General features: G+C 39.7%; 1 protein-coding gene across 2 annotated transcripts in view; it reads right to left on the bottom strand.

Moving 5' to 3' along the window:
- Positions 1-670: 670 nt before the first annotated feature.
- KCNK9 (potassium two pore domain channel subfamily K member 9) overlaps positions 671-25,759 on the bottom strand; it is an 85,496-nt gene continuing 60,407 nt past the window's right edge. For both annotated transcript variants that reach the window (XM_015856406.3, XM_085539308.1), the window contains exon 2: positions 671-11,960. In XM_015856406.3, the coding sequence (XP_015711892.1) occupies positions 11,119-11,960 (842 nt within the window). In that variant the 3' untranslated portion in view covers positions 671-11,118. The remainder of the gene's footprint in view (positions 11,961-25,759) is intronic.

Here is a 25,759-nt window from a genome sequence, read left to right as displayed (position 1 = left end):
ATTAATTACCCTAAAAGGCTTTTTTTTTTTTTTCTTGCAAAAGGAGTGGAAGGGGTTCAATGACTCTTTGGCTTGTCTTTTTATGCTGAATAAATTGAGATGATAAAATATGCTTGCAAATAGCAATTCCAAACCAAATAAATTTTTGATCTTGATTGCTGACAGAGATGTTACCTGATGCAGCACAGAAAATGTATATGAGATTGCTTGGTTATATTTATCTCTTTGCTTAAAAGTGGTTGTTGTTTTTTCTGTGCCTTAAGAGTTTCTGCCTTCCCCATTTCATAATGAAGCCTTTATGACTATTTTTCATTGTCACTTTAATGTAGGCCAGGTTGTACATAAAATTGTGTCCCACCATACAGGATATGTTGGCCCTGTTTATTCATTTGTAAGTGAGCCTCATCAACATCAAGAACACACGAAGACAATGATGACCATTTAGTCTACAGATCCCATCTTCTGCTGAGTGAAACTCACAGGAGAAGCTACACTGTTGACTTCAGTGTCCTAAGATCTTACTCCACAGAGGTGATGTGGGGGCAGTCCCAACAGATCACCATGCGCTGACTGTCCTTAAAAGTGCTTCCCTTTCTTATCCTGTGCTTTGTAATCTTTTGGGCACAGCATGGTTGGATATTCGATGAAGGTTCATACTTCACTCTGCACGTACTTTTGTCAAAAAAGCTTTTATTGCAATGCAAAATATCCTCTGTATATGACATCTTTCTTCCCCCCGACCCCCTTAAATTTAATGAGTAATCCTTTCTGAGTTTTTACATTGTGTTTCTTGAGTGTATGTATGAATATATATACATATCTATATATCTATCAATCTATAGATATTATATTAATACAATCATATATAAATCTGGACCTATATCATTTTATATATATACACATAGCACTAGATATGTGTGCGTGTGCATATACATATATTACATACACACCGTATGCACATATATGCACACACATACATACTGTATTATCATAAACATCTGTTGGTTGTCAAGGAACTTTTCTTTAACAAAATAGGTTCCATCAGTGGATTTTACTTCTGTAGTGCAATTTTACAGGAAGTTAACATTTCCACATTCAATATAAAAGAAACAATGTACATTTGAAAACGTGCCATAGGATTTTTAATGAAAAAATTAGAAAAGTGCATTATTTTACAACACTACAGTAAATGATTCTTTTTTTTTCTTTTTTTTCTCTGTAAAGACATTGTAAAATATATACAGGGTTGCTTAGTGCATTCATTACAAAAGAAAGATGCAATCCCTTGCATAAATTACATATTGTACAGGGGTTCGCTGTCTACTTGGACTTGTAAACATTTGTGTGATACAGTTTTCATTCTTTATGTAAGCTGCAATACATCTTATTTTCGTCTCACTGTTGTTGCATTCTAACTCCAGTACGGCATTCTAAGGCCATGCGTGAAGGCATCCTCTCCCATTATGGAGAAGGCCAGAAAAAAGAAATGAAAAACACAAAAGAGTTTTTAATTTGGTTCTCCGTCATCAAGTTACCGCTGATTTCACAAATCACATCTTGATGCTTATGACCTTCTTGTTCTCCTTTGCTAGGACCAGCTCAACAACTACGTTGAAGTTAAGAGGTCTGAAATGAGCAGAGAAAACTGCTTACAGGAGGTAAATTCTCAGTGCAGTCCACAGCATCTACAGCGTTCCTCTTTCCAGAGGACGATGCTTCTAATGCTCCGTGTGCTGCACAGAAAATGTATCAACCAGGGCAGAAATGAAGAGACTTTTGCTCTGTCTCAGGCTGTCGAGGGCCTTTAGAATGCCGTCAATATGCCATCGGTAAGTACGCATATGCACATTCAAAGAAGTACAAAAATGCACCAAAAAAGTGTCAAGAGATCCAAAAGAGACATAGCATCAACACGCACTCACAAACACACACATACACACACGCTTCTGTCTGAGCAGGAAGGCTCAGTCTCCATAGTAGGAATCGCAATTTAATTTCAACATGTATGTGTGTTTGGAAGAAATCCAAGAATTTCCATACAAACTCCTCAGGTCCCAGATTGAACACTTTCATCCCTGTTTCTCTTAGATGAACAGTTTGTTGAAGTAAGAAATTGCACCTTGAAGAGACAGTATCCACATTCTTTTGGCCTACTGGAAACAACTTTTAAGCCCCCCCCCCCTCCCATTCCCCTTTGACCTATCCAGCTCCAAATAATTTCCTTTGCCGTCATAGCACTAAGATCAAAAGTTTTAGTCCATACTCCTCAATGGCAACAAACAGCCACACAAATCTTAACAAGTCAAGGGAAGAGGAAAAAGAAAACATTTTTTTTCTTCCACAGATCACTCCTGACCTGGCAAAAAAGCAGCAGCTGGATTATTGGTTGTATTGGTTGTATAGCACATTATAAGAACCTTCCTGCTTTTACCTTCTATAAAAGGAATGCAGGTTAGGGTTGCATTCTAAAGAATGAGCCAGTTTCTCATCACTTCTCTTTATTAGCTACTTGTTATAAAAAGTTTGCAGTAGACAGAACTCCTCCTGGAATATTCAAGAGTTTGCTTTTATTATACAGGGTTCAACCCAACAGTGCTTACACCCAAACTAACTTTGGGTGGACCGACCAAAATTGTGAAAGACTAAGAGAGAGGTGCCGAGAGTGATACCCAGGAAATATCTTAATAGAATCTATCGCTAACACAACAGTGTCTCAACCCTCATGTAACCTGTATACGCGGATCTCCATCCTGTTACAGTTAGTGTACATACTCTGCAGTATCTGCATAAGATTCCTGCACTAACAACATATACATAAATTAGATGGCACAATGTAAATGCAGCTGAGCAGTCAAAAAGGAGGTAAATCAGCATAAGATCAGGATCACGAAGTTGTGTTGAGTTCTCAGTAGTGAACACACCAGATTCTATTGCACTGATCTTCAGAAAAGAATAGAAACAGCTCAGTACTAACAATAAAGAGAAGTTTCCTACTGTTCTCTGTGACTGCAGCATCATTCCATGCTGGGAATTGAAAATATACGCTAAGAAGGAGCATTCTGATATCCATCTTTGCTGGAAAATGTATGTGACAGGAATTCTATAAAGAGTAGTCACTGTGGAAAGAGCTGTCATTGAAAAACAAATGGAGCCAAGAAGCTGAGAACTGCTTCTAATCAGAGACATCAGAGAAGCATTAAAAGCTCTTTAAAAGAAACACCAGGAAAAAACAAAGACTATGGATCTGTCTGAAGGCTCTGCCACCAACATAATAGAAACATTGACTTGTTTGTGACATTGGAAAGATTTGATTCCTGTAACAGGTGAGATGCCTCAAGAGAAGTCACAAATGAGAAAAGGAAAAAGATAAACGTTAATCTGCTTCTTTTTTCAAAGTACAACTTTCTTGAGTGTTACTTTTCCCCTCTCCTACATAATATCACAATTGTTTTCTAAGCCAAATGCTGAGCAATGAGATCCACCACACGCTAATTTCAAAGTCTTAGACAGACACTTGCTTGTAAACCTTTGCAACTCACCAATGAAGAGGACATACAGTGTTATTCATATCTTACAAAAAAAAAATATATATATATATATGCAGATGGCCCTACTCTTGGATTCCCAGGCATTTGCTGCTCTGAACTCTTTCCCAGTCCACTAGAAAAATGTGTTAGAAATAAGCCTCAACCTTGGGAGGCTACACTATAAAATCAACTCCCTCATCAATCCAGCTTGTGATGGAGAAACTCAGCTGTGCCACCTCCATTCACCAGGTGTTCCAGACCAGTTTGCAAACCATCCCTTAGAAGCTCAAGCTATCTCAAAGACCACAGCTGAGAACCTTCAGGGATGCTCTAAAAGGGTACCAGTACCAAGCTCCATCCTGAAATACAGCCCTGAGATCAACCCTCTGGATCATGCCATCTCTCTAAGACACACCACTGGTCCTTTTCTCTGCAAGTAAGACAACATCAGGCTGAAAGCCTATCTCCACAAATACATTTAAACTGCTGTTTAATTCAGTGGGAGTTAAAGACATCACTCCATATATCAGATCTGAGCTAAAATCCTTTTCTCACACGCTCCTGTGAGCAGCTCCAGTCAATGTGCCAAGATGACATTGCCAACAGGACACCTGTGGCATGACCTCCATGTCAACAGTGACACTACTAAGCAGGTCTTTTGGAAACTATTTCATAGACTTCAGATTTCAGATTCTGGGAGGCCAAACCGTTTACATGCTCTACTTCAGCTAATCTAATTAAATAATGTTATCAAATTAATTAGCCTTTTAACAATAATTATGAAAAATAATAACGAATAATTATGAGGATGCGATATCAGAGATGAGCAAGGATACCACAATCCAAGTCTTTTTGAGCCTCAGTACAGATTTTAACCAGGCAACAGGATGGGTGTTTCTGATCTCTTCCAATGACAGTGGAGGGAAGAGGCTCCAGGAGATGCAATTTTTCCTGCTCCCAGTTTTACATCAACATCATAATGTGGTCTCACCAATGACTTCACATTTTGTATTTGACTACCCGCATATTGTTTTTAATCCATCTGTAGATTTCTTTTGTCAGTAGTAATTAGAGTGGAACATTTCCTTCCCTGGGGTGCAGTTCAGTAACATAATGCTTTTCATTAATACATGACGGGGGAAAGTACAGAATGTGGTGATCCTGGGTTTGAACATACATCTACAAAATGGCAAGCTAATGAGTTAATGTCTGGGTAGAGGAGGGAGGGAAATATAAAGAAAGCCAGAGGGGCCACTGGCTGTGCAATGGATCTTTCTTCTAGCCTCAAGTATAGTGCTTTGGATAGAGCAATTACTGCAAGCTGTTCCAAAGAATAGATAAATGATGAATCAAAGCCAGGCTAGCAGTATCAGAACTCATGCACAAGGAAGATGCATTATGGTGCATAGTTTCAATTATTATATTTGCTTGTTCCACTTGTGAATTAGCCAGCTATGATAAATGTTATCATGCTGCTGTTTCCTCTGCATTTCTCAAAGTGATCTAAAAGACGAAAGAGCTTCAAACTGTGAATATTAATTACTAATAAAATCGCAGCATTATTTTTTCTTTTTTCTCTCTTTTTTCTTTTTTTTCTTCTTTTTGTCTTTCCAGTCTCTTTTGAGTATTAACGTACGGCAGCACTCCTTACACGGTCAGAGAGTAAGGTGAAGGAGGGCTCTGGAATATTTGCTAATTACAATGTTCACAAAAGGAGAGAGAACTGAATGCTGAAGGCTCTGGGGATGATATTTCAAGCCTAAAATTAGCAGACAGCTTTGGTTGCCTGGATTCCATAATGCAAACTACAATTGCGTAAGTTGTCCGTGTTGATTGCTATCTTCAAGTCTTTCTACTCCCATCATAAGGTTTAGGAAAATTTGTTCACGCAAGCACCAGTTGGAGATAGAGACACATCTTAGAATATGTAGAAAGAGCCTGAGAGAGATGTATAAGAAGAGAGATGATGAGAGAGATGTATAATGAAGAGATGTATAAATTGAGACTCATCCCAGTTTTGGATGCTGCAACCAAATCGACAGGGTTACCATACTGAAAGACTACATGACAGAAAATTGCCCTCAGCACTTTTAGCTTACCAGTTCACAGCAACATAAAGCCACCAGTACCTGAGGACAGTCCAAGTAGGGTCAGCTCAACAGCTGTAACATCCACCTAAGGTATGCAAAACATATCAGCATTACTCAGGTTGAATAGGGTCTTGCTTTCACTGAAGAAACCAGCAAAAACCTGACCGACAGATCAGGAGAGCTATGAATGTAAACTCAGATATGGGTTAGGAAACAGGAGTGGTGAGCAAAAATCATCCACAAAAACAATCTTTGTTCAAGCTAATAAGGCCAAGCATAGATCACGTCTGAGCAGAGAACATCTCCCAGTACGATTCTACCCAGATCAAAGTATGACAGTCTTCAGTATCACCTCACTGGTGTTTCTGACTGGAAGCTACCCCTCCTCTTGAGAACAATGTCTTTCTTTTCATCTTTCTTTTTTTAATTTTTGCCTTGCTACTAGTTTTTTGGGTGAAAGCTCCCATGTAGATGTTATCCATATCTTCAATAATTGCAAACCATGTTTTGGCAAAGGCTGCCAACAGTTTTCATGGCTCTAATTCAGTCTCAGAGCTCAGATTAACTAGCGCAAGCATCCCAAAGTGCCTTCCATCTGTAATCAGTTTCTCTGTGTCCAGCGTCATTATTCCATTTATTTTCACTTTGGTGCATCATTATGTTGGCTAAGCCTTTTCATATGGTTTGTCTTACTGAAGTTCCCAAAATAAAGTTTGATATTAAAGACAGATGACAGGCAGGCTGCTTAGAAAGACTATTTCTTTTTCAGCTCTGTGAATATTATGCAGTTCTGGTTGTTGACAGTAGCTGTGGCACGATTCTCATTGTAATCTGTGCAAATTCCAGTCAATAACAGTGTCTTGTTGAAATATGCATTAAAAATTCCATAACATTAGTGTAATGGACACACTCCAACACATCTTTCTGGTCTGGTTTCCTCATAAAGATTTTAAATGACTGTCTTAATTGGATCCTAATATTAACAGGAATATTACATAAAGTTAAATGAGGACATAAACTCCAACTGAAAGGTACCTCCACCCAAGACCTTGCTCTATGGTCTGTAGAGCAGCAAATCATTCTGGAACTATTCTCTTCTCCTTCCTGACTGCATTGGCTGCTCTTTTTTAAGCTTCCTACAACAAATGATTCCTTTTTTTTTTTTTTTTTTTTTTTTCTCTTCCATAACAAAAGCTTCAAACCTGTCAGAGAAAATAAGAAATTACCCTGCTCAAGATGAATACACAGAAATCATGATTACTGCTCTGGCATTTCTTTGATCAAAGCACTAGGAAACCAATGAGACAACCTATAATACAGCAGATGATTAGATGATTCTACAGAGGAGTACCAACAGAAGTCTACTGCTGAATACTACTGTACATCTTCTCCATACAATATCAAGAACCTATTCTGAATCCTTTAACTAACATCCAGACACCCCACCTGGGTATGTCCCATTACAATTATCTTTGTAAAGAATATATATATATACAAAGTTCTGGCAAAGAAGCCCTAGTTAGATCAGTTGGGATCTTCCTTGTGCAGTGACGTAGACCAAGCAGAGTTGTGCCTGTAGAGTTCTACCGTTTCCCCTTTTGTTTCCATATCACAGCATGCTCAGACAAAGCTATTTTGGTGCTTCACTGATCAAACTGATTTTTTTTCCCTTTGATAATATGAAATATGATAGGATAATAGGGTTGTTATGTAATCAAGGTTGACAGCAGGGAGCTAAATTTGTATTGTTTTGATGAACAGCACATTAGTGTGACATAAATAGATTAATCTGATTTATTATTATTATTTCTAATGCTTAATAATAGGGGAAATGAGACTCTGGGGGAATGACAGTGCATCACAAAGTGATATCAAAAGTCTGTGTGCTGTGGAAACATAGGTTAGGTACTTTGGATATTAGAACGTCTTCTCATAAGTAGACCTGCTTCTAAAGAGCGAGCAGAGAGCAAGAAAGGCTCTCCTGAAAGAAGTAATACCTTAAGTGGAATAGTGTACCAGAGAAAATATGCTGTGTAAAGCAGCACTGTGGGAAGAAAGCTGATATTCACATAGGTCAGTAAGCAGTCAGAAATGGAAGAGACAAAAATCACCTTTCATTGACTGATTTTACATTTTCTACTAAAAAGCTGGTATTAACCCCTGACAAAAGCAACTTCTTTATAATGCTGCCTGTTCCAGTTCTAGACAGCCCGAGCCATTATTCACACATCAGTCAAGTACCACAAAAAACAAGACAGAAAGAAGCATTTTCAGCATATTTTGCCTTTTTTGCTGATGCGTCACACAAGCGTTGTTGTATTCATGGCTGCTCACAAGGAAAAGTCCTGTAGGAGCTCATGTGAACATCTGAATGCAAGGAAGCTTGCAGAAGGAAATATCCTGCCTTATCTTATGTGCACCAGAAATATGGAATGGACAGAATCCTGAGTTCTTCAGACAGAAAGTAGAACTACATGAGAATAATTTTAAAACCCTAGGAAATGCAGATATTATTCCCAAATGCACCTCCCACAAACTCACTGACTGAAAAGTATCGCTATGGATATGGATCTTTCATATCCATACACACACATTTTATCATCTACATCCATAAACTATGACTGTGCTGTACAAGAGCATTTTGAAAGCCACTGTGTTTTAATGCAAAGACTCTAATTGGCAGATAACCCATGAGCCCCTGAATAAGAGGCTCCCCTGGTTAAATACCACCTATACTAAAATGTACCCTTCATTTAACTTTATTTATGGTTTCAGAGAGGAGAATGAGTAATAACTCAGCTGGAATATGTAACAGCTTTGAAATTCTGGAGTTCAACACGATTTACAGGACATTCCAAATTATTTTTGTAATTTTTGAGCAGAAATAGAAATTGCTTTTTCTTAAAGGAAAAAAGTGAAAAGTGAAGCGATGCTTTCAAAAGTGTAACTGCTTTTTGGCAAAACTGTTAAAAGTTTCGGCTTCAAGTCCTGTTATGAACGTTCTTCTTTAACAGGCAGATGGCATTTCACCCTCCTGAAATCTGTAACATCCCAAAGGTTTCCTGCTTTTCCCATGTGTCATGTATACACCAGCACTTCTACATGACGTGGACATGTACATACTCTTTCTTATATCTCCTCAGCAGAACAAGAAACCTACAATTATTTGCAGTTCTGGGATACTGTCAGCAAATCAATGAGAGAGAATTTGACAGCACTGTGAACCCTATGGGCCGCTCTTTGGAAACCAGCTTCTAGGTGGTTTTCACTGGAGTGCTTTATACATCCTGAAGCTGCTTTTCTAGGTGCACTTGCTTCAACACTTTTGCCATAAGCATTTGCCTCAGGACATGGTACAAGCAGCACATCATTAATGCACCCAGCATGCTCCCCTACTACGCTAACAAAAGTTATTCCCATATGCTAGGCTGGAAAAGTCCATTCTCATCCATTCTCACTACGAATTGTAAGTTAATTTTTCACTAATCTTAATGGAGATTTTCATGCCACAGCATTTTAAAACCCCAAAGGAAGTTACATGCTGAACTTAAAGGTATGAATCCTTGCTTTTCATTTACTTGTTGAAACACAAATATCAAAATTAGGAGAACACAAACATATTTGATACAGTTAATATCTTAAAGTTGAGGAGAACAGAGAAAGAAGGACGTTCCTTATTTCTCCCTTTTAATGATCTTGATAGATGCCCTTTTGAAAGGATATCAACGTCCATCAGGACACAGAGCTCAGAGCTGGGTTTTTTTGTGAAAGCACACTATCCACCAGAAAAAAAATAATAAATATAGTAATATATGGAGGATTATTGCTTTTACACTGAAAGCATGAAATGGAAGAATCAGCAGGAGGTGCATAGTGCCAAAAAAAAGATGTGCTTTGTATGGCAAATTAACACAGAAGGCGATTTAAAAGATAGGATTAAATGAAAGACAATGTTGCAGGTTTATAAAATTCCCAGTCCTACCCCTGCCAAATCAAAGATAAATCTCCCAAAGCACTAAAGCTTATGTAATCACTGCAAATTCCTATTGTCTTAAAAGGGAGCTGGATTAGGCCTCTAATTTGGTTTTGTAAAGTCTGTTTGGTCCAGATGAGTAACCAAGCAATGGATGATCTCCAAGGAACAACTCTACGACATCTCAACATCTTCTACAACAGCTTGCCAATGCAATCGCCCCCAGTGTTAACCTCTAAACACTGGAGTAAAGCTGATTTTGCCCATGAGTGCTAAATGCCTTTTGCCTTTCCGCATAGCAAAGAAGCAATATCACGTCTAATCTCACAAGTTCCCAGTGAGCCAAACACAAGATACTGTCCCTTGAATTCTTCCTGAGACCAACAAAGGCTTTCCATTATTTACAAATCAAAAGCATTTAGAGACAATCATCTTTATTTTTTATTAAAACAAGGAATGCTCTGTCACTATTATATAAGAAAAAATATACATCCACCTATTTATACCCATCCTAATCCAAGCATTCCAAAAAAATAGAATTCCTATTCATGCAGGTAACTGCTGCACAATAAAATAATAATAAAATAAAAATACTATTATTAATAATAATAATTTTCATAAATAAAATAAAAGCAACAAAATACACTCCCTAGTCCCAACAATTCTTCCAATTCATCTTAAAGAATTCCATCCACAAATTGTTGGAACGGCTACAAACGATGAAAAGAAAATGTAGTTAAATCAATAGGATTACTTGCTTTTGATTATTAATTCCATTGCTAGTTTTTCTTGTGTTTTTATTATGCATACCAGTTTTACAAAGTGCATGCTTTATTTTACTTTTTAAATTTCGAACTGGCAAGTTAAAATGATCCATCATTTCCTGCCTTTTTTTTTTTTTCTTTTGTAATGATAATACAATCTAAAATCTAGCATTAAAAAATTTATCATGATACACCTGGTATACTGACTGCTTATGGCGCATGCTTGTCTTGGCAAATAAAACAACAAATTGGCTCCCCTCCCCACCTCCCCATTCTGTTTGGAAGCAATCGAAAAGAGAAAAGCAGGCCGGAACACAATTGCCTCAAGGGAAAAATAAAATAATACCTGATGCTTTAGTTATTTGTCGCATGGCACTAGTTGTGGAATTGCACGCGCACACACCCACACACACCCAACACACACACAAGCACGCACGCACGCTGCAACCTGCCCATGAGGAAAATAGTTTATTAGGTCAGGAGTGCCAGTGGCACATGAAGGCTCCCAGCTGTGTGTGCAACTTTGGATTTGGTACCCACTTCACGTCACCTTGAATCCTCTGACATCCACCGAGGGGGTAATGTAAGGCATACTTTGCTGGAACAGTAATAATCCATGCTTCATGCTCAAGAGCTGAGTCTCAGAGGAGGACTGGCTTTCTCTACTCCCTTTGGCCTCACTCCGTCTCACTCAAGGAACAAAAAACCCAAAACAACAGAGAAGGACTGGAGAAAACAAGGAAAGCAGAAGAAGACAAATCGCTTTAAATGGACTTTCGCCTTCTCATCAGCCTGTGGTTATCTGTAAAGCTGTGCAACCCAGGTGAGATGGAGCTGACAGGAGATGGGAAAAGGCTGTTTTTTAATGTGCTTGGTGAGATCTCCTCTATCTTGTAAGAGATGGAGTGAAAGTACTGGGGGTTCAGCTTCGAGCTGAACGAATTTTGGTGGGACACCACCCGGCTGGTGTACTCATGGGACCTGTAACACATGCAGGAACAAACTGACTGAAGGTCTGTTACTTCGGCCTTGTACCGTGGCCGACCATGCTGGGAGTCCTCTTGGATGTGGATAATCATGCTGTTGCGGTTCCCTGCCAGGGATGCCCGTTCTTCAGCATCCCGCCTCTCATCCTCACTGTTCATGGTTAAGAACCTGAGAACAACCAGATTTAGAAATGCCCCAATGACTGTCAACCCCACTAGAATGTACATAAAGCTAAAAGCCACGTAGAGAGGCTTCTTTTGAAGGGCCCCTTTGGTCTGCAGGGCCACATAGTCTCCAAAACCTATCGTAGTCAATGTTATAAAGCAGTAATAGTAAGCATGGAAAAAGCTCCATTCCTCATACTGGGAAAAGGCTGCTGCTCCAATGCAGAGTGTTCCCATGCAGGAGAAGAAACCCACAGTGACCATGTTTTCCATGGAGACCTCGGTGCTCCTCATCCCACAGCACTTTTTGATGCGTTTCAAGAGGTACTTGACGAAGGTGTTCATGCGCTCTCCCAAGCTCTGGAACATGACGAGTGTCAGTGGGATCCCCAGGACCGCGTAGAACATGCAAAAGGCCTTTCCTGCATCTGTTCCTGGGGCAGCGTGTCCGTAACCTGTGAGGGGGAATGAAAACACAGGAGAGTCAGAAATTAGTTGATTACCACAGCTCCCTTTCCGGACAGGCTGCACAAATGACTCCAGTGCTGCAGGTAGGTCCAAAGCAACAGCGGCTATGAGGGCATCTCAGTCACAGGACTTTCACATTTCCTTCGTGCATATCCTGTAGCCAAAGCAAATATCACACATTAAAAAGAGAACTGTAGACACAGGACTGGGAAAGATGAAGGAATCACCAATCTGCCTTACTTCATTGTTGCCAGCAGACACAGATCAATGGGAGCCTTTTTCAAACCATCTTCCATATAGAGTAAACCTTTCTCACAGGCACCATTCTGAAAGCAATTCACTTCTGAAAACTGGAATGCCACAGGATCTTAGGGTTTTAATACCTGCTCTACTTTCAGTTACTGAAGAATAAAGAGCTTACCAGCATCTCTCAGAGTTTTACAGCTTTTTCAAACAATCTGGGAAAGATTATTTTTCCATGATGCTAAACTAATCCAGGACAGAGAGTGTACCATGTTTCATTGCATACTCTACAGAAAGTAAAATCACAGCTAGATCTTCATTCTAAATCCAACAAGCGTAGAAGTTTCTGTTTCAAAATGATTTCAGTTTTTTCACATCACACTGTTTTACATTTCTTAAGACTGCAAGCGATAGTACCGAAGCTTCCAAAGTAGGATGGCTGGGAGACACGTGTGCATGGTATGCAATGACCATGTGGGTACTGCAATAGAGATTTCCCTTAAAGACAATGAATAGAAATCCATACTTCTCAAGTGCAGTACCTCTCATCTACATCTAAATGCCTGAAACAAGTCACTAACTTATTCTCAGGATACACCTATTTCTCTACAGTGATTATAACTGAAATCACACGACAGACCTCAGTTGAAGATTAAAATACGTAAATCTAGGTATCTACATGTGTGCTAAGAGTCCAAGCTACTTTTATAGTCAACAAAGATTTAATGAGAATAGGCAGTAGTAAGTTACTTAACTGCCATTCCAACACCTGTCTACTGTACGTTGAGCTGTAGAGACAGTACTGACTGTTCCATTGACTGTATTCTCTAGGTGCCCATCAGACTGACCAGATTCCTGATGACTTCAGAAGATTCTAGGTATCTACTGCACAGGTTCACAACCACATGGAAGCACCCAAACATTGGCATCTTCATTAAAAGCAGAGCTCCACCTTCAGTGACTATCAGCAACGTAGGTGTCCACATTGTAGACACTGAAGGTTTAAACCCACACAGAGGCATCTAGCATAATTTGAAACCCCTCAGTTTCCTTGATATCCACACAGAGACACACATATACAGCCGACAACCTTCAAAATGAAAAGTAACAACAGGACAAAGAAAATAAAATGAAAGAAACAGCAAGAATGTCCTCCAAAAACTTGCACTTATTTCCTTAGCTCAGTTGCTAGTTATTGGGAAATGCATAGGAGGTAAGAACTAATTCGCAAATGAAAAAATAAATTAAAAATAGGAAGTTCTTTTCAGGTGACAAAACAAATAGATTCACCAGTTATAATGGGATAGGTAGCCTGTTCTTTGTAAAAAGCAGTTTCCAAATTACCTGCAAGGGGAAGTGTCTTCAATAGACGGATGCTGAATTTGTTCCACCTGACTGTCCCTCAATAAAGGCTATAATTGCCTCTCATTACTAAGATCAGCTTTTGAACTACAGGGGTGTTAATTAAAGCAGGGACATCTTCTCATTTTATAGCTTTAGTTACAGCTGATAAAGAGAAGGAAAGCTTCAGAAAATGTTATTTTCCAGATGGTTACAGAGATGGCAGTTGGTGGAAACAGCTTTCACTTTGGGTTTAAAGAAAAGGGTTGGGGTGAAAAAAGACTTCTCTTGATATCACTATATTCTTTTTACTAAAGATATCTACAGAGACAGCTTAGAGATATTACAAAACATTAATATTATATACTTACACACTATGTCATTGTTGAACTTCTAAGATTTGTCACAGACTTCGTAATTGACTCAAATTCAGTAGTTTTAAGAAAGGAATCTACTATATCCTTGTTTACAGATAGCAAAACACAGACACAGGTGGCAATAATTTCAGTCCAATTCTCGTAAGTACACAAAAAAATCCAGAAATTCAGATTTCTATTTCATCCCATGCCATACTCAATACTACAATATCAGATACATGTCTTTTACCATATTTTAACTATGACACTGGAGAAAAGAAAGGACTTCAGTCATGGAGCTGGCATTAGATTTTGCAAATAGATTCATATATGGAGGATCCGAGAAATGCATTTCTCTAGTGTAATGCTTCTTTATGAAACAGTCACCTCAGCCATTGCCTTCTGCAATCTAGAAAGGGACTTCCAAACACTCAAAACAAAGTCTAAAATCTCCTTTATTTAAGAATCTGTCCCATACACATAGTAACATTTGAAAAGCCAGTTCCATCGGTGCATGCTCTCTGAAATTCAGTAGATTTCAAATCTAAAACAAAACACCATTGTCTTAACATCAGAGAGTGCCCCTGGGAAAGCTGAGAAGGTCCATAATTGCCAGAGGAAGAGGGGCACAGAAAGAGATGGCTCCATGTGAACTACAACGAATGCAAGAATGAAAGGCTTCAAGAGAAATATAAAGGTGAAACATAACATTGGTATTTCTTGCTCTTCTGTGACTAAGGAGGAAGACCAAACAGAAGTCTGTGAAAAGGAGGTATAGCAAATGCCTCACAGAAAAAGCCGAGAAAACTGTGATAGAAGTGAGAAATATAGAGAATTTCATATTGGGTCACTGCTAGGTTAATACTAGCTATACTCCTCTAGTACACTGTCAAGTTTGCTGAGGTCCCTCCCACAATAAACAATATGACCTCAGCAGGCAGATTTGTCTAATATTCAATGACATATCATTTGAATGATCAACAACAGCCATTAGAAGTCTCTCTTTTATAATCCCTCTCAGACAGTTTGGCTTTCAAGACAGAACTTGTTTGGTTTGGCATGAAGAGGAACAGTTAAGCATTAAGAAATATAGTGTCTCAGAGTGTCATTCCAGTTCTGAGGATGGAGCATCAATCCATCATAAAAACAATCTTCTCCCAGTTATGGATGAGCTGTGCTGTATACAGGCATCAAGCAGAACTTCAGGAAGGTGTAGGCAGGACAGACAAAGAGTCAGAGCACGGAGGCTGACACCATATTTGTACTCTGTTGATGGCTCTTCTGCCATTAATTTTTTCCAGCCCTTCTCTATTTTCTGACCATACCTCTTAAAGACCACATACACCAATATATAATTATATAAATACTGTTTTTGTGCTTCCAAGAACGTAGCTATGAAAGCCTGTGGAAAATCCAGCCAGCCTCCTTCAAATATATTTTCCATGGTAGCTTTCAAATGAGACACAGAATGAAACACTTCATTACAATTCACGTGTGAGGAGGACAGCCCTAATTGCTTCTTTTCCCTTCCTAAGGGACACTGTGCTGAAGTACCACTGCACAGTGTGTAGAAGAATTCAGTGCAGGGCCACCCTGAATCCAACAGTAACCAGAAGAAGACGGCTAGAGAAGAGTACAAGAACAGCGTGACCACATGCAACATTATCCCTCCAAGTATTCAAGTACCCAGCTTTATCTTCAGGTTCTCAGGGTCTTCCTAAGCCAGATATGGTTTCATTTATTTTAGCAGTGAATAATGGATTTCTCACCCATGGGCTTGGGCATTCCTCCTTGAAGCTATATCTAAACTTTCTGCACCTGCAACATCTTGTGGCAAGAAGGTCCATACATCAACAAAAAATTACCATTACTTCTTTATTCTACTGTTACTTGAACCTCCACTACCATTATGGAAGAGATCAGGGATGGTCACTCTTAACCTTCTTTGTGCCACTAGTGAATTTATTTATATTCTCAAGACAAATGTCATGTCTTGGTGTCTTGCACTCGGCCCCTAAGCAAATATCTCTGGCACTGACAGTCTCACATGGATACAGCAGCTTGCTTAGATCTACATCAGTGATCTTTGCACCATGCTCAGCTGCAGGGCGTAGACAGGCCCAGAAAATCTGTCATGTCTTCCAATATAATTTCTACCGAATAATACTTCACTTCTAGAGCAAACATCTGAATAAACAATGCCATACTTTTGCAGTGATGCAGACTACCCAGAACAAGTGAATACATAACAAAAATAAAGAATTATTTAGAAAAATCTTAAGTACTTTTAGTATGTCATAACTACCTTTAAGACTGCATGGTGATTCCAATGCTAGCAAACTGAACTGGGACAAGGGATGGATTCCAGCACCAACCTGTGCCTATCCACACTTTTAAATCAGCATAGATCCCATCATTCCACCATGGTTTTAACTGGGGCTAATCACCATTGTCCATATGTGTCTCTAGATGAGTGTTGGTACCAGACCAAAATCTTGCTCATTGTTAAAGAACAAAATGGAATGTGGCAGTGATAAGCTACTTACAGTTCATGTTCAGGAGAGTGTGTATCTGCAGCGCGGTTAAGTCTCAACTTCACATTCAGTGTACAACAGGTTTTAGATGTAATGAATCTTAAAACAACACTGTGTTCGTGAGAGACATACTTTTCTCTCAGGAGTAGGTTTCTCCATTCATTCATCTACACTTCATTCACCCCCACAAAAGACATTTGGGCATAGCCACCTTTGACAACAGCCTCCAGAAAGAAATGAACTACTCCATCCCCATGAGCCAAACTTTTCTTACTCATGCTGGCAGCAACTCTGGACATGAGATAATGAGAAGAGGCTAAAGGCAACCGTTGCTCCAATGGGCAAACATAATTCAGATTAAAACATCTTCCTGATGTCATACATTCACTTCTGAGGTTCAGCTGTGAAAGGGAAACTGCCACAGAAAACAGTCTGGTTCTTGCTGGATTTCATACTTGTGCTTTCATTGGGGAAAAGAAAAAACTCTGTCTCAACAGTACAGTATGGACTGGGGAGATAAATCATCTGGATAACTGGTACTCACCAGTAACTCATTTAATAGGACAAAAGCATTCTCTTGCAAGTAAATCAAGAGCAAATCACTGATTCTGCTGTATGTGGATAAAAGCTCCTGTGTTAAAAATGCCATCTTGCCTAGCATGTAAGCAACTGTTCCCTCCTCTTTCTCTCCATGTCTGGGCTATCTCTATTCCTGCTGCATTTCTCCTTAAGCATCTCCAGGATCCCCTTTCTCTTCCATTCCCTTTTCAGTTGATATCACTGCAGAATATCACCTCCATAATCTCTCTTAGGTTTATCAGTGTTTCCCCTTCCCTCCTGCTCAAAAGATAGTTGTGTCAGGTCAAAGCATTGTACACAGCTCTCTACAGGCACAGAGAGCAGTTTAGAAGGATATCATTGTGTGTTGAAAAGAAATGGACATTGAGTAGGAGGAAATAAGGTGTGGTCATGACTGCTACCACATCCTAACTGTACAGGTAAGGCCACGCCATGCAGGAAGTCATCTGCACTGCTTTACACTGCACCAAGCCCTACAGAAGATCTGTTCTGGATGCCCAAGGACACAGTTGGCTTCTCCTGTTTTATTCTCCCCATGAGCACTGAAGTCTTTTCTTTTTGATGCTGGAATCAAACAATCATTCATAAAAAACAGATTCCAAGGCAGCTTTTAATAAATAAGCATAGGCAGTGCCTGGCAAGGAAATGAGAAGAAGAAATAGTTTTGTTGTGTGATCTAATGACTGACTTATCAGGGGAAAGCTGAAGCCATTCTTATAATGGGTGAGAGGCCAGCCCTGGCTCATGTTCTGACCCATCGGTCAAGACAGATAGAGGCCTCAGCCTCAAAAATTGCCCCAGAGCAATAACTTCTATAACATCACCAAGCATGCTGGATTTACTACCAGTCAGCAAGCTCAGCAAATGATAGCCCATCAGGAGAGCTGAAGGGCTCATAGAAACAGACTGATAAGACCGATAATTACCAAGTCATCCAATGGCAGCTTCCATGCCATCCATCCTCACTGCCACCATTTGTCTGGTCTGCAGTCCCCACACATCATCTCCTGCCGTACAGAACTCTTATGGAACTTGAGCCTCCTGCTCTGAATCATTAGTGATAGCAATTGTTTTCCACAGTTTTTTCTTCCACACCTATTTGCAGTAAAAATGAGTATGGTAAATATTTTTCATTGCCCAAATTTCTGGTATAATTAACAGGTATTAACTAACTATGTACCATTAGAAGTCACAACCACAGGAAAACTAATACGTACAGCACACATGGGAAATTGCCTAAGAGCACAATCCTGAACTTTTGTAGCCATGATGGAGCAAGAACTTGTACACAGGATAGTCTCTGCTGTCCTGCTGGATGCCTACCTGGGACAGTGGGGATAAAAATATGGTCAGTTCATTGGAGTAGAGTAGTTGGAAGAGCTGATCATTCATTTGTGTGCCTATCAGAGCTGTGTGAACCAGCCATGGCCACCCTCCCCACAGCTGGAGAATCCTTTGTTGACTCTAGGAAAGATATTCTTCCTTAATCTCAAACCACAACAGAACACATCTCCTCCCTTTCCAATGCTTCTTCAAAACAGGAAGCAAGATTCAGCCACTTTTGCCCCCTCTCAGGCAAGCGGTATGGACAGTCTAACAAGCTTAAACCAAGACATAAGGAACTTTTATTCATCTAAATCATTCTGGTTTTATTTTCACATTTTTGGTTTGTTTTTGTTTGTTTGTTTGTTTTGCTTGTTTGTTTGTTTTCTATTTTTCTTCCCACTAGTTTTGATGCTACTCATCCATTTCCACCACTTATAAGAATCTGTAATGTGAACTTGATAGTAATCTGTTCTGTTGGGCATGCCATCTGGCCAATCTGTGAATACACTAAACAGGGCCAAAAAACCAACGTACACACAGCACAGACCCAGCTGCAATGTGATAAACTTCTTTTCTGTTCACGTACATGAAAGAATCAGGAGCTGGAGGTCCTACATGATGTGATGAGAAGTAGGGGCATAGGGAGAGAACTGGAGGAAGAGGATGTCTGCCACCGGGTGAACCACACAGGAAACAGTGGGTGCCAACACTTGCCAGTTCATTTTGTCTAGACATGACAACATTACTCTACTGCAATTTCTTCTGCCTCAAAAAAGAGACTGGAAGAAAAACGATGTTCTTCTCCAGCTCCATGAGTACACCAGCACTGATTTGGCAGTGATTTGGGCCATGTTTCTGGTACACCTTTCTCCAGCACTTTTTGACACCAACAGACACTCTGTTCTGGATTTCTGGCTGGACAACAGTGGACAGTTCTTTGGACTGCAGCTGAACCTGGCCAGTTTTCTGAAGAAATCAACAGCAGCACACAATCTGCAGCTCAACAGACCGGGAAGTGAACAAGTGTGCATCACAGAGACTTAGGAAGACAGATCAGCCAGCAAGCTGGATTCTCAAGATGACAAGCCAAACAAACCTCCAATGTCCAATGACAGGATGGTTGACAGTGACAATTCAGGTTTATATGTCAGGAGCTTTGTGGTAAGTACCAAATGATCAGGTTCTCTAGAGCATGTGTGTCACCAGCTCGGCATAAAACTTTTGTATCTGGACCGATGTGTTCTATATCTCTTTGAGATATGTGAGTGCACAAAGCCCTGCAGCATTTCTGAGTCAACGTTTTCCTGCTCAGCTCGTGCTCTCTATTTCTGACTGCCCCTGCATGCCTTTTCTCCATTTTGTTTTCAGAAACAGTCTGAGGATTGACCTGAGGCTCACATCACATCCAGTCCCAAGACAAATCATGCCCAGAAACAAGATCTCAATCTGAAGAGAATCGTAGCAACAACTAGGAAAAGACTTACCAGGTCATGTTATGCATTCCCAAAGGCCAGCATATGATTGTTCCCTACAATATGTTCTCCAGGGCTTTGTCCAGTTTTGTTTAAATGATTGAAATAACAGGGTTTCTGCACTCTCCCTTAGGAAATTATTCCCTCATCTAAGAAATCCAGCTATTATGATTTTTGTTTTTTATACGCAGCCTGTATATTTCTACACCGTCTTTCATCACCGTGTTCTTTTATTGCCCTCATTCCAACAAATCCCATTTTTTCCCATCATTATTCACTCCTTTATGCTTCTTAAACAGTCACAGCTTCATCTCTTATTCAATATTAGCTATAAACAGAGTTGTTTTGGTCTTGCAATAGGGAAGAAAACAGATTAGATTCAGATTTTGAATGTTGCTTTAGAAGCAACTCCTTATGTGGTCATTTTTACTCTATAACTCTTGAGATCCCTTCTGTTCTCCATAAACTTTCAGGAGCTTTATGCTAGAGTTATGTGCAGCCCTCATACTCAAATGGGCAAGGTAGCATGATTACCAGTTACCCTAATTGCTAAATATCCTCTTTGGGCCTGAAAGACTGGTCATCACTATAATATAAACATCTCTTCTCATTACAAAGTTTTCCTGATGTTGTCAATTTTTTAACCTCAAAGCCTCTTTCTACTGCACGTTACTGCCCTAAGTATTATTTTTTCTCAATAAACAGCTTTCTTCAGCAATTCTAATTGTTTTCCTCAGTTGTGGTTTTGGTTGCTCTCAGTTTATTGGCAATGATCTGGAACTCTCCATAAGGGGAGACAGACAAAGGACTCACCACCTGCAGGGCTGGCAAAATGAACCAACCAGTACTCCAGGGGATTAGGAAAAAATACATAAGGAAGAATCACAGAGACTTGTGCCTTAACGAGAGGCCAAAAATGACTACATTTCTTCTTCCTTCATTTCGTTCTGATGACAGAAAAGTGGATATAAGAAATTTCTGATTTATCTTTGCTTAGACGGTTAGTTCTTTTCAAACTAAAAGCACACAAATTCTGAGCCTTCATAGCATTGAGACTCCTTTCAGGCTTGTCTGAGATCTCTCTCAACTTGACATTGCCAGGGCTTTGGAAGCAGGATCTCAGCATAAAACCCCACTAAATGTTACCAACGGGCAGCACACAGCAGAGTGGCTCAAAACATCAGGCACAAACCATTCCTGCTGTAGCAATCACCCCCCCCCCCCCCCCCCCCGGTACCTGTGATGTCATTATTCATAGCAGTCCACACAGCTCTGTTTGCAACTTAGCGACATCCATAGCTGTCAGAGATGCTGAGAGATGCAGAGTGGCTTTCAGTGAAGCTGTTCAGCTGTGATTTCACTCAAGTGACTGCATTTTGCCTATACGACTCCCGTTGTGCAATGAAGAGATTAAGAAGAGCACAGACAACTTGCCATGAATTTGTTTGCCTATCTGTTTTTATCCTGTGATGTGTCTATTGCAGATTGTTCCCATGCCAGAGAAGAGAACTTTACAGAAATACTCATAGGCACATGATATTTCGAGCAGTCGGTCTGCTGCTAGAGAAAGCAGGGCTTCCACCATGTAAAAGGGCAACTAAAGATTCCTGCTGTGCTCAGTTTTGGTCCCCACCAAATAAACATGCCAATAAATCATTTAAGAGAACTACTTTTAGTAACACAGATGATATTATATGAACTCTGATCTGGACATAATTATATAGATGCAAAAGCACTGTAGTCCTGGCAGTCAAGCTTGATGGAACCACCAATTCCTCCTTCTTCTTTGCTCTCTTTTGTTCATGACCACAGTAAGGAATCAGTCTAACGGGCGCAAGCTTCCCTGCTCCTTGGTCTTTGCCATTAAAGATTTCATATCAGTTACAGCATTTATAGTACCCTTCTCTGAACAAGGAGATCTCAAACACGTATTCTGGCTGGCTGCATTTTTGGCCAAGTCTATTTCCCCACAGACACTCTAATTTTCTAGCAGCTTTATTAGCTGAAACTTGCCTTCAGTGATCTGACAGCCAAAGCAAGTGCTTTTGATCATAAATTCCCCCATTACATCACATCACATACAGATCGAGCAGTGATTCAATTGAATTTATAGGTGGATTTCATCAAACAGATACACGATTGGGCTTTTTTTTATGAAAAAAAAAAAAAGAAAGAAAGAAAAAAGAAAAAAGAAAAACATTTTGTTCAAACGTTTGGGTTAAGCTTATGATGTAAAGATGTAATATTTCAGATTTTTTGCTCTTCTTGCCAAAACAAATTTATATTCAGGAATACAAGTAAAAAGAGGTGTCTAAATTTTCTTTTACAGATTTTAAGTGTATTCTCATAGTGGACTTTGAAACATTGGAACAATTCAACAAAAATACTTGTATGACAGAAGAAATTAAATTATTTTTGACAAAGCACTTTTTAATATCATTTAAAGAAAAACTTTATGAAAATATGTTTACCAACTCTACTGTTCTATCCAGTTCTCCATTGAGCCAGTAGTGCCTCATAGTTAAATTTATACTTGCACTATGAAGACAGAATAGCTGAGCTAAAATGGAAGGTCAAAGTTTTGCAGTATTTTCGGGTTTGTCTACATGAAGATTTTCTGGAACGGCAGTAACTGCTGCAGTTACACCTTTCTAACTCTCTAGGTTGGCACTTTCCTAAGAAGTCACCTCATTGCAAGCTCTAATGGCAACATTTGTCTCAACTAAGCTAGTACACATCAGGAGTGTATGCTGCCAATACCTTTCTGCATCAAGATGAAACCAGAGCCTTTTCCCATGGCATTTTGCCCCAGCCAGCAGAAAATTTCTAAGAGCAGTCAGGTGTATTAGAAACTTGAGACTGAGAGACAGTAAATCCAGAACTTGCCTTCATATACAATGAAAATCTCCTTCAACAGATGGAGCTCCAGCTCAGCAAGGACTTTTGACTCTACAAACCAAGCTGTAAGGCTGCCCCTATATTCATTGCTGTTACAGCTAAAAATCTCTCTATCTTAAAACCAAATTAGTTCATGGATTGTTCACATAAAAATAAAGCCCTTAACTTCTCTTCTTAGTGTGTCTTCTCTGTTTCCAAAGACTAATAGCAGATATATCCCAACAGCCTTTTTTTTCTCTCTAGGATGAATAAACCAGCCTCTGCTAATCTTTGCATTAGACAGTTTCATTTTCATAGCATTTTGTGTCTTTTGAGCTTTAATACAATTTTTTGTACATCAACAACCCAGATTTAGATATAGAAGAACAGAAACTCAATGCTCCATTTGTGCAGACTCTGAATAGTATTTCATACAATCTAGGAATAGTATTTCATACCATTTTAGAGAGATCTTGGAGATAGAACTTGCATTAAATTTAAAATAAGGTACTGAATATTGAGCCTATCAACCTTCGGATCTCAATACTAGAAATCCATCAGAACTTCTGTGTCTCACACTGATGGAAACTAATTCTTGGTGACCATGAGCTCACATCTGCATAACTCAAATTCACACAAGATTATGGTTTAACTAAAGACAAATGTTCGAGCTAATATGTTGGCATTAAATGGATGCTACAAAGAAACACTGCAGTTAATGCAAGTCAGTCTCCAATGAACAACCTGTGAAAAGAAAGATGGTCTTGAAGCTGACAGGCATGTCCCAATTAGTTATTCTAAAAGTGGCTCACTTAAACCTCTTCCACACATTTCCAGTTCCCAGCAAACTCTTTCACTGAGACCAGTCTAAGATCTCTCATCTCCCCTTTTATTTCTTTATTGTTTACAGACATCTACTTTCTCCATGTCAGCCCCGATAAGCACACCGAGCAGCAAGATTGCAGGAGGCAGCAGACTGAGACACCATTTAATGCACCTGACTAAGCATAATCAGAGCAATCCATCACTTCAGTTTTCTACTCCCAGCCAAGACGAACAGTCAAAATGAGTGGGAAGGAATGCAAAGCCACTTCCATAAACTTCTTCATACCTCTACCTTTCACCACTTCTCTTCTGCTGGGTTGCAGACAGTATTTTACTGCATTATTCTAATACCGTAACTGTTTGAGTTCCTCCCTTCATTTTATCCCTGAACTGTTCCATATAACATATCCCAATTAACTGAACTGACAAAATACTCCATGCAGTTTTTCTGAGCAGACATAACCTACATCTGCACAACTTTTATACCTGAGAACCAGAGTGGTAGTAACTATAAACAACACACGATGGTCCCTGACCCTTCACAATTCTTCTCTCACATTGGAAACAACCATCCACGCTTCTCAAACGGGGATACAAGAGAGCGAGAGGGCCTGAGCATGAAGAATACAGATCAGACTCTCAGTAAGGATCTGAGCACAGTTTTGTGGAAGTCAAGGTTCGTCCTCCATCTGCACATTTCCAGAAATCAATATACATAATCAATAGCTATTTTATTTGCTCGGTTGGTTGCTTTTATACCTTGGAAGTAACAGCTGCATTTCGAGACTTGCTGTCTTACTTGTTGCTGGGTCTCATTTGCTTTGCAAAACCCAAAGCAGGTTGATGAGCTGTGGCCACTGAGGCTGAAGCTGTTCCTGAGTACTGAAGACTTCCTGACTGTGTTGCAGCAGCAGAATTACAGACTTAGCAATGTTTCATTTGTCTTTGAGGAGGGCCAGCTCTCAGCCCTGAAGAACCTGTCTTTGAGGAAAGCCTCAGGAAGCATCAGCACATCTAAAAGGTAACAGTTGATTCTCTTACTAGGCACCTAGGTGGAAAAAGGCCTGAAGACAATTAAGCTATCTTTCTTCAAGTTAAAACAAAGTCTTATCTGCACTGCATCTCAGATACTTCCATATTTGCTGTCCTTTTTCTCCCATTACTTTCTTTCTCCTTCTTCTTCATACCCTCTCCCTTCTTGTTTGTGATATCCATTCCTCTTCTGCTCCACCTGAGTCTGTCTCATGTCATTCTCTCGCTTATCCTTTACTAGTTTTCTTTTGCTTTTGTCCTCTTCTGTTTCTTTCCACTCTTGCCCATGTTCCTTCCTTTCATTCTCATCTTTATCCTCTTTTCTAGACCACACCTGCCTCCCAAGGCAATTCACAACAGTTAAGAGAACTTCACAGCCTATAACCAATCTATACAGCACTTGTTCTATGACCATAATTGCCAACTATAAACCATCAGCCTTATCTTTGCAGACAGGATTAATTCTGGCATAATGCATTATAGAATTAGCCATCCTTGGCAAAGCTTCTGGCCTTTAGTTTTCAGAAGAACACAATTAAATGCCATTTGCACAGTCAAGCTAGAGCAAAGCTAAGAGGAGACAGATAACATGAAGTGATTAGATTAGGAAGTAAAACAACCACATCTCAGTTAGTTCAAGTGTTTTAACACATTATATAACATTTCAGAGGTAATACACTCAAAATGAAGCCACTCTTAGGCATATTCCTCCTTTCTTGCCCCCTAACAAGCTGCTAGGAAGCGCATGTAGCAATAGCAAATGAAATTCAGAGTAAAGTCACTTTCAGATCCCCAGACTTTGGGTTTGCTTAGAAGGCAACATCTACCACACCAGCAGAAAGGTTAGCTCCATGGGGACTCCAGAGCAGGCACACAGCTTGCGGTCCTTCCTAATTAGACACATACACACGCATCATAAGAAGAGCTACTCTCTCACCTCAGAGCTGGACCCCCAGCTCAGATAAGTCAACAGACTGCCCTGGAGGAGCTCCTTTGATTTATGTCAGCTGAAAATCCAATTCCCAATCCTCTGTGCACGCAGCAGAATGGCAGAATAGCTGGTGAGTGAGAATCTGGGTTTAATGAAGCCTTGCTCACTTAGATTTTCATCATTTGAACAGGCGTCTGTATATATACAGATCACAACCCAAGCTTCACCTCTTCTCCAAATCAGCTTTTGATTCTCAGTGGACAGTGCTCC

The sequence above is a fragment of the Coturnix japonica genome, chromosome 2 (assembly GCF_054131305.1).
Source record: "Coturnix japonica strain WE chromosome 2, WE-NBRP24, whole genome shotgun sequence".
Taxonomy (NCBI): domain Eukaryota; kingdom Metazoa; phylum Chordata; class Aves; order Galliformes; family Phasianidae; genus Coturnix; species Coturnix japonica.
Note: the sequence above shows the minus strand (reverse complement) of the source record. Positions and strands in the feature narration are given on the sequence as shown.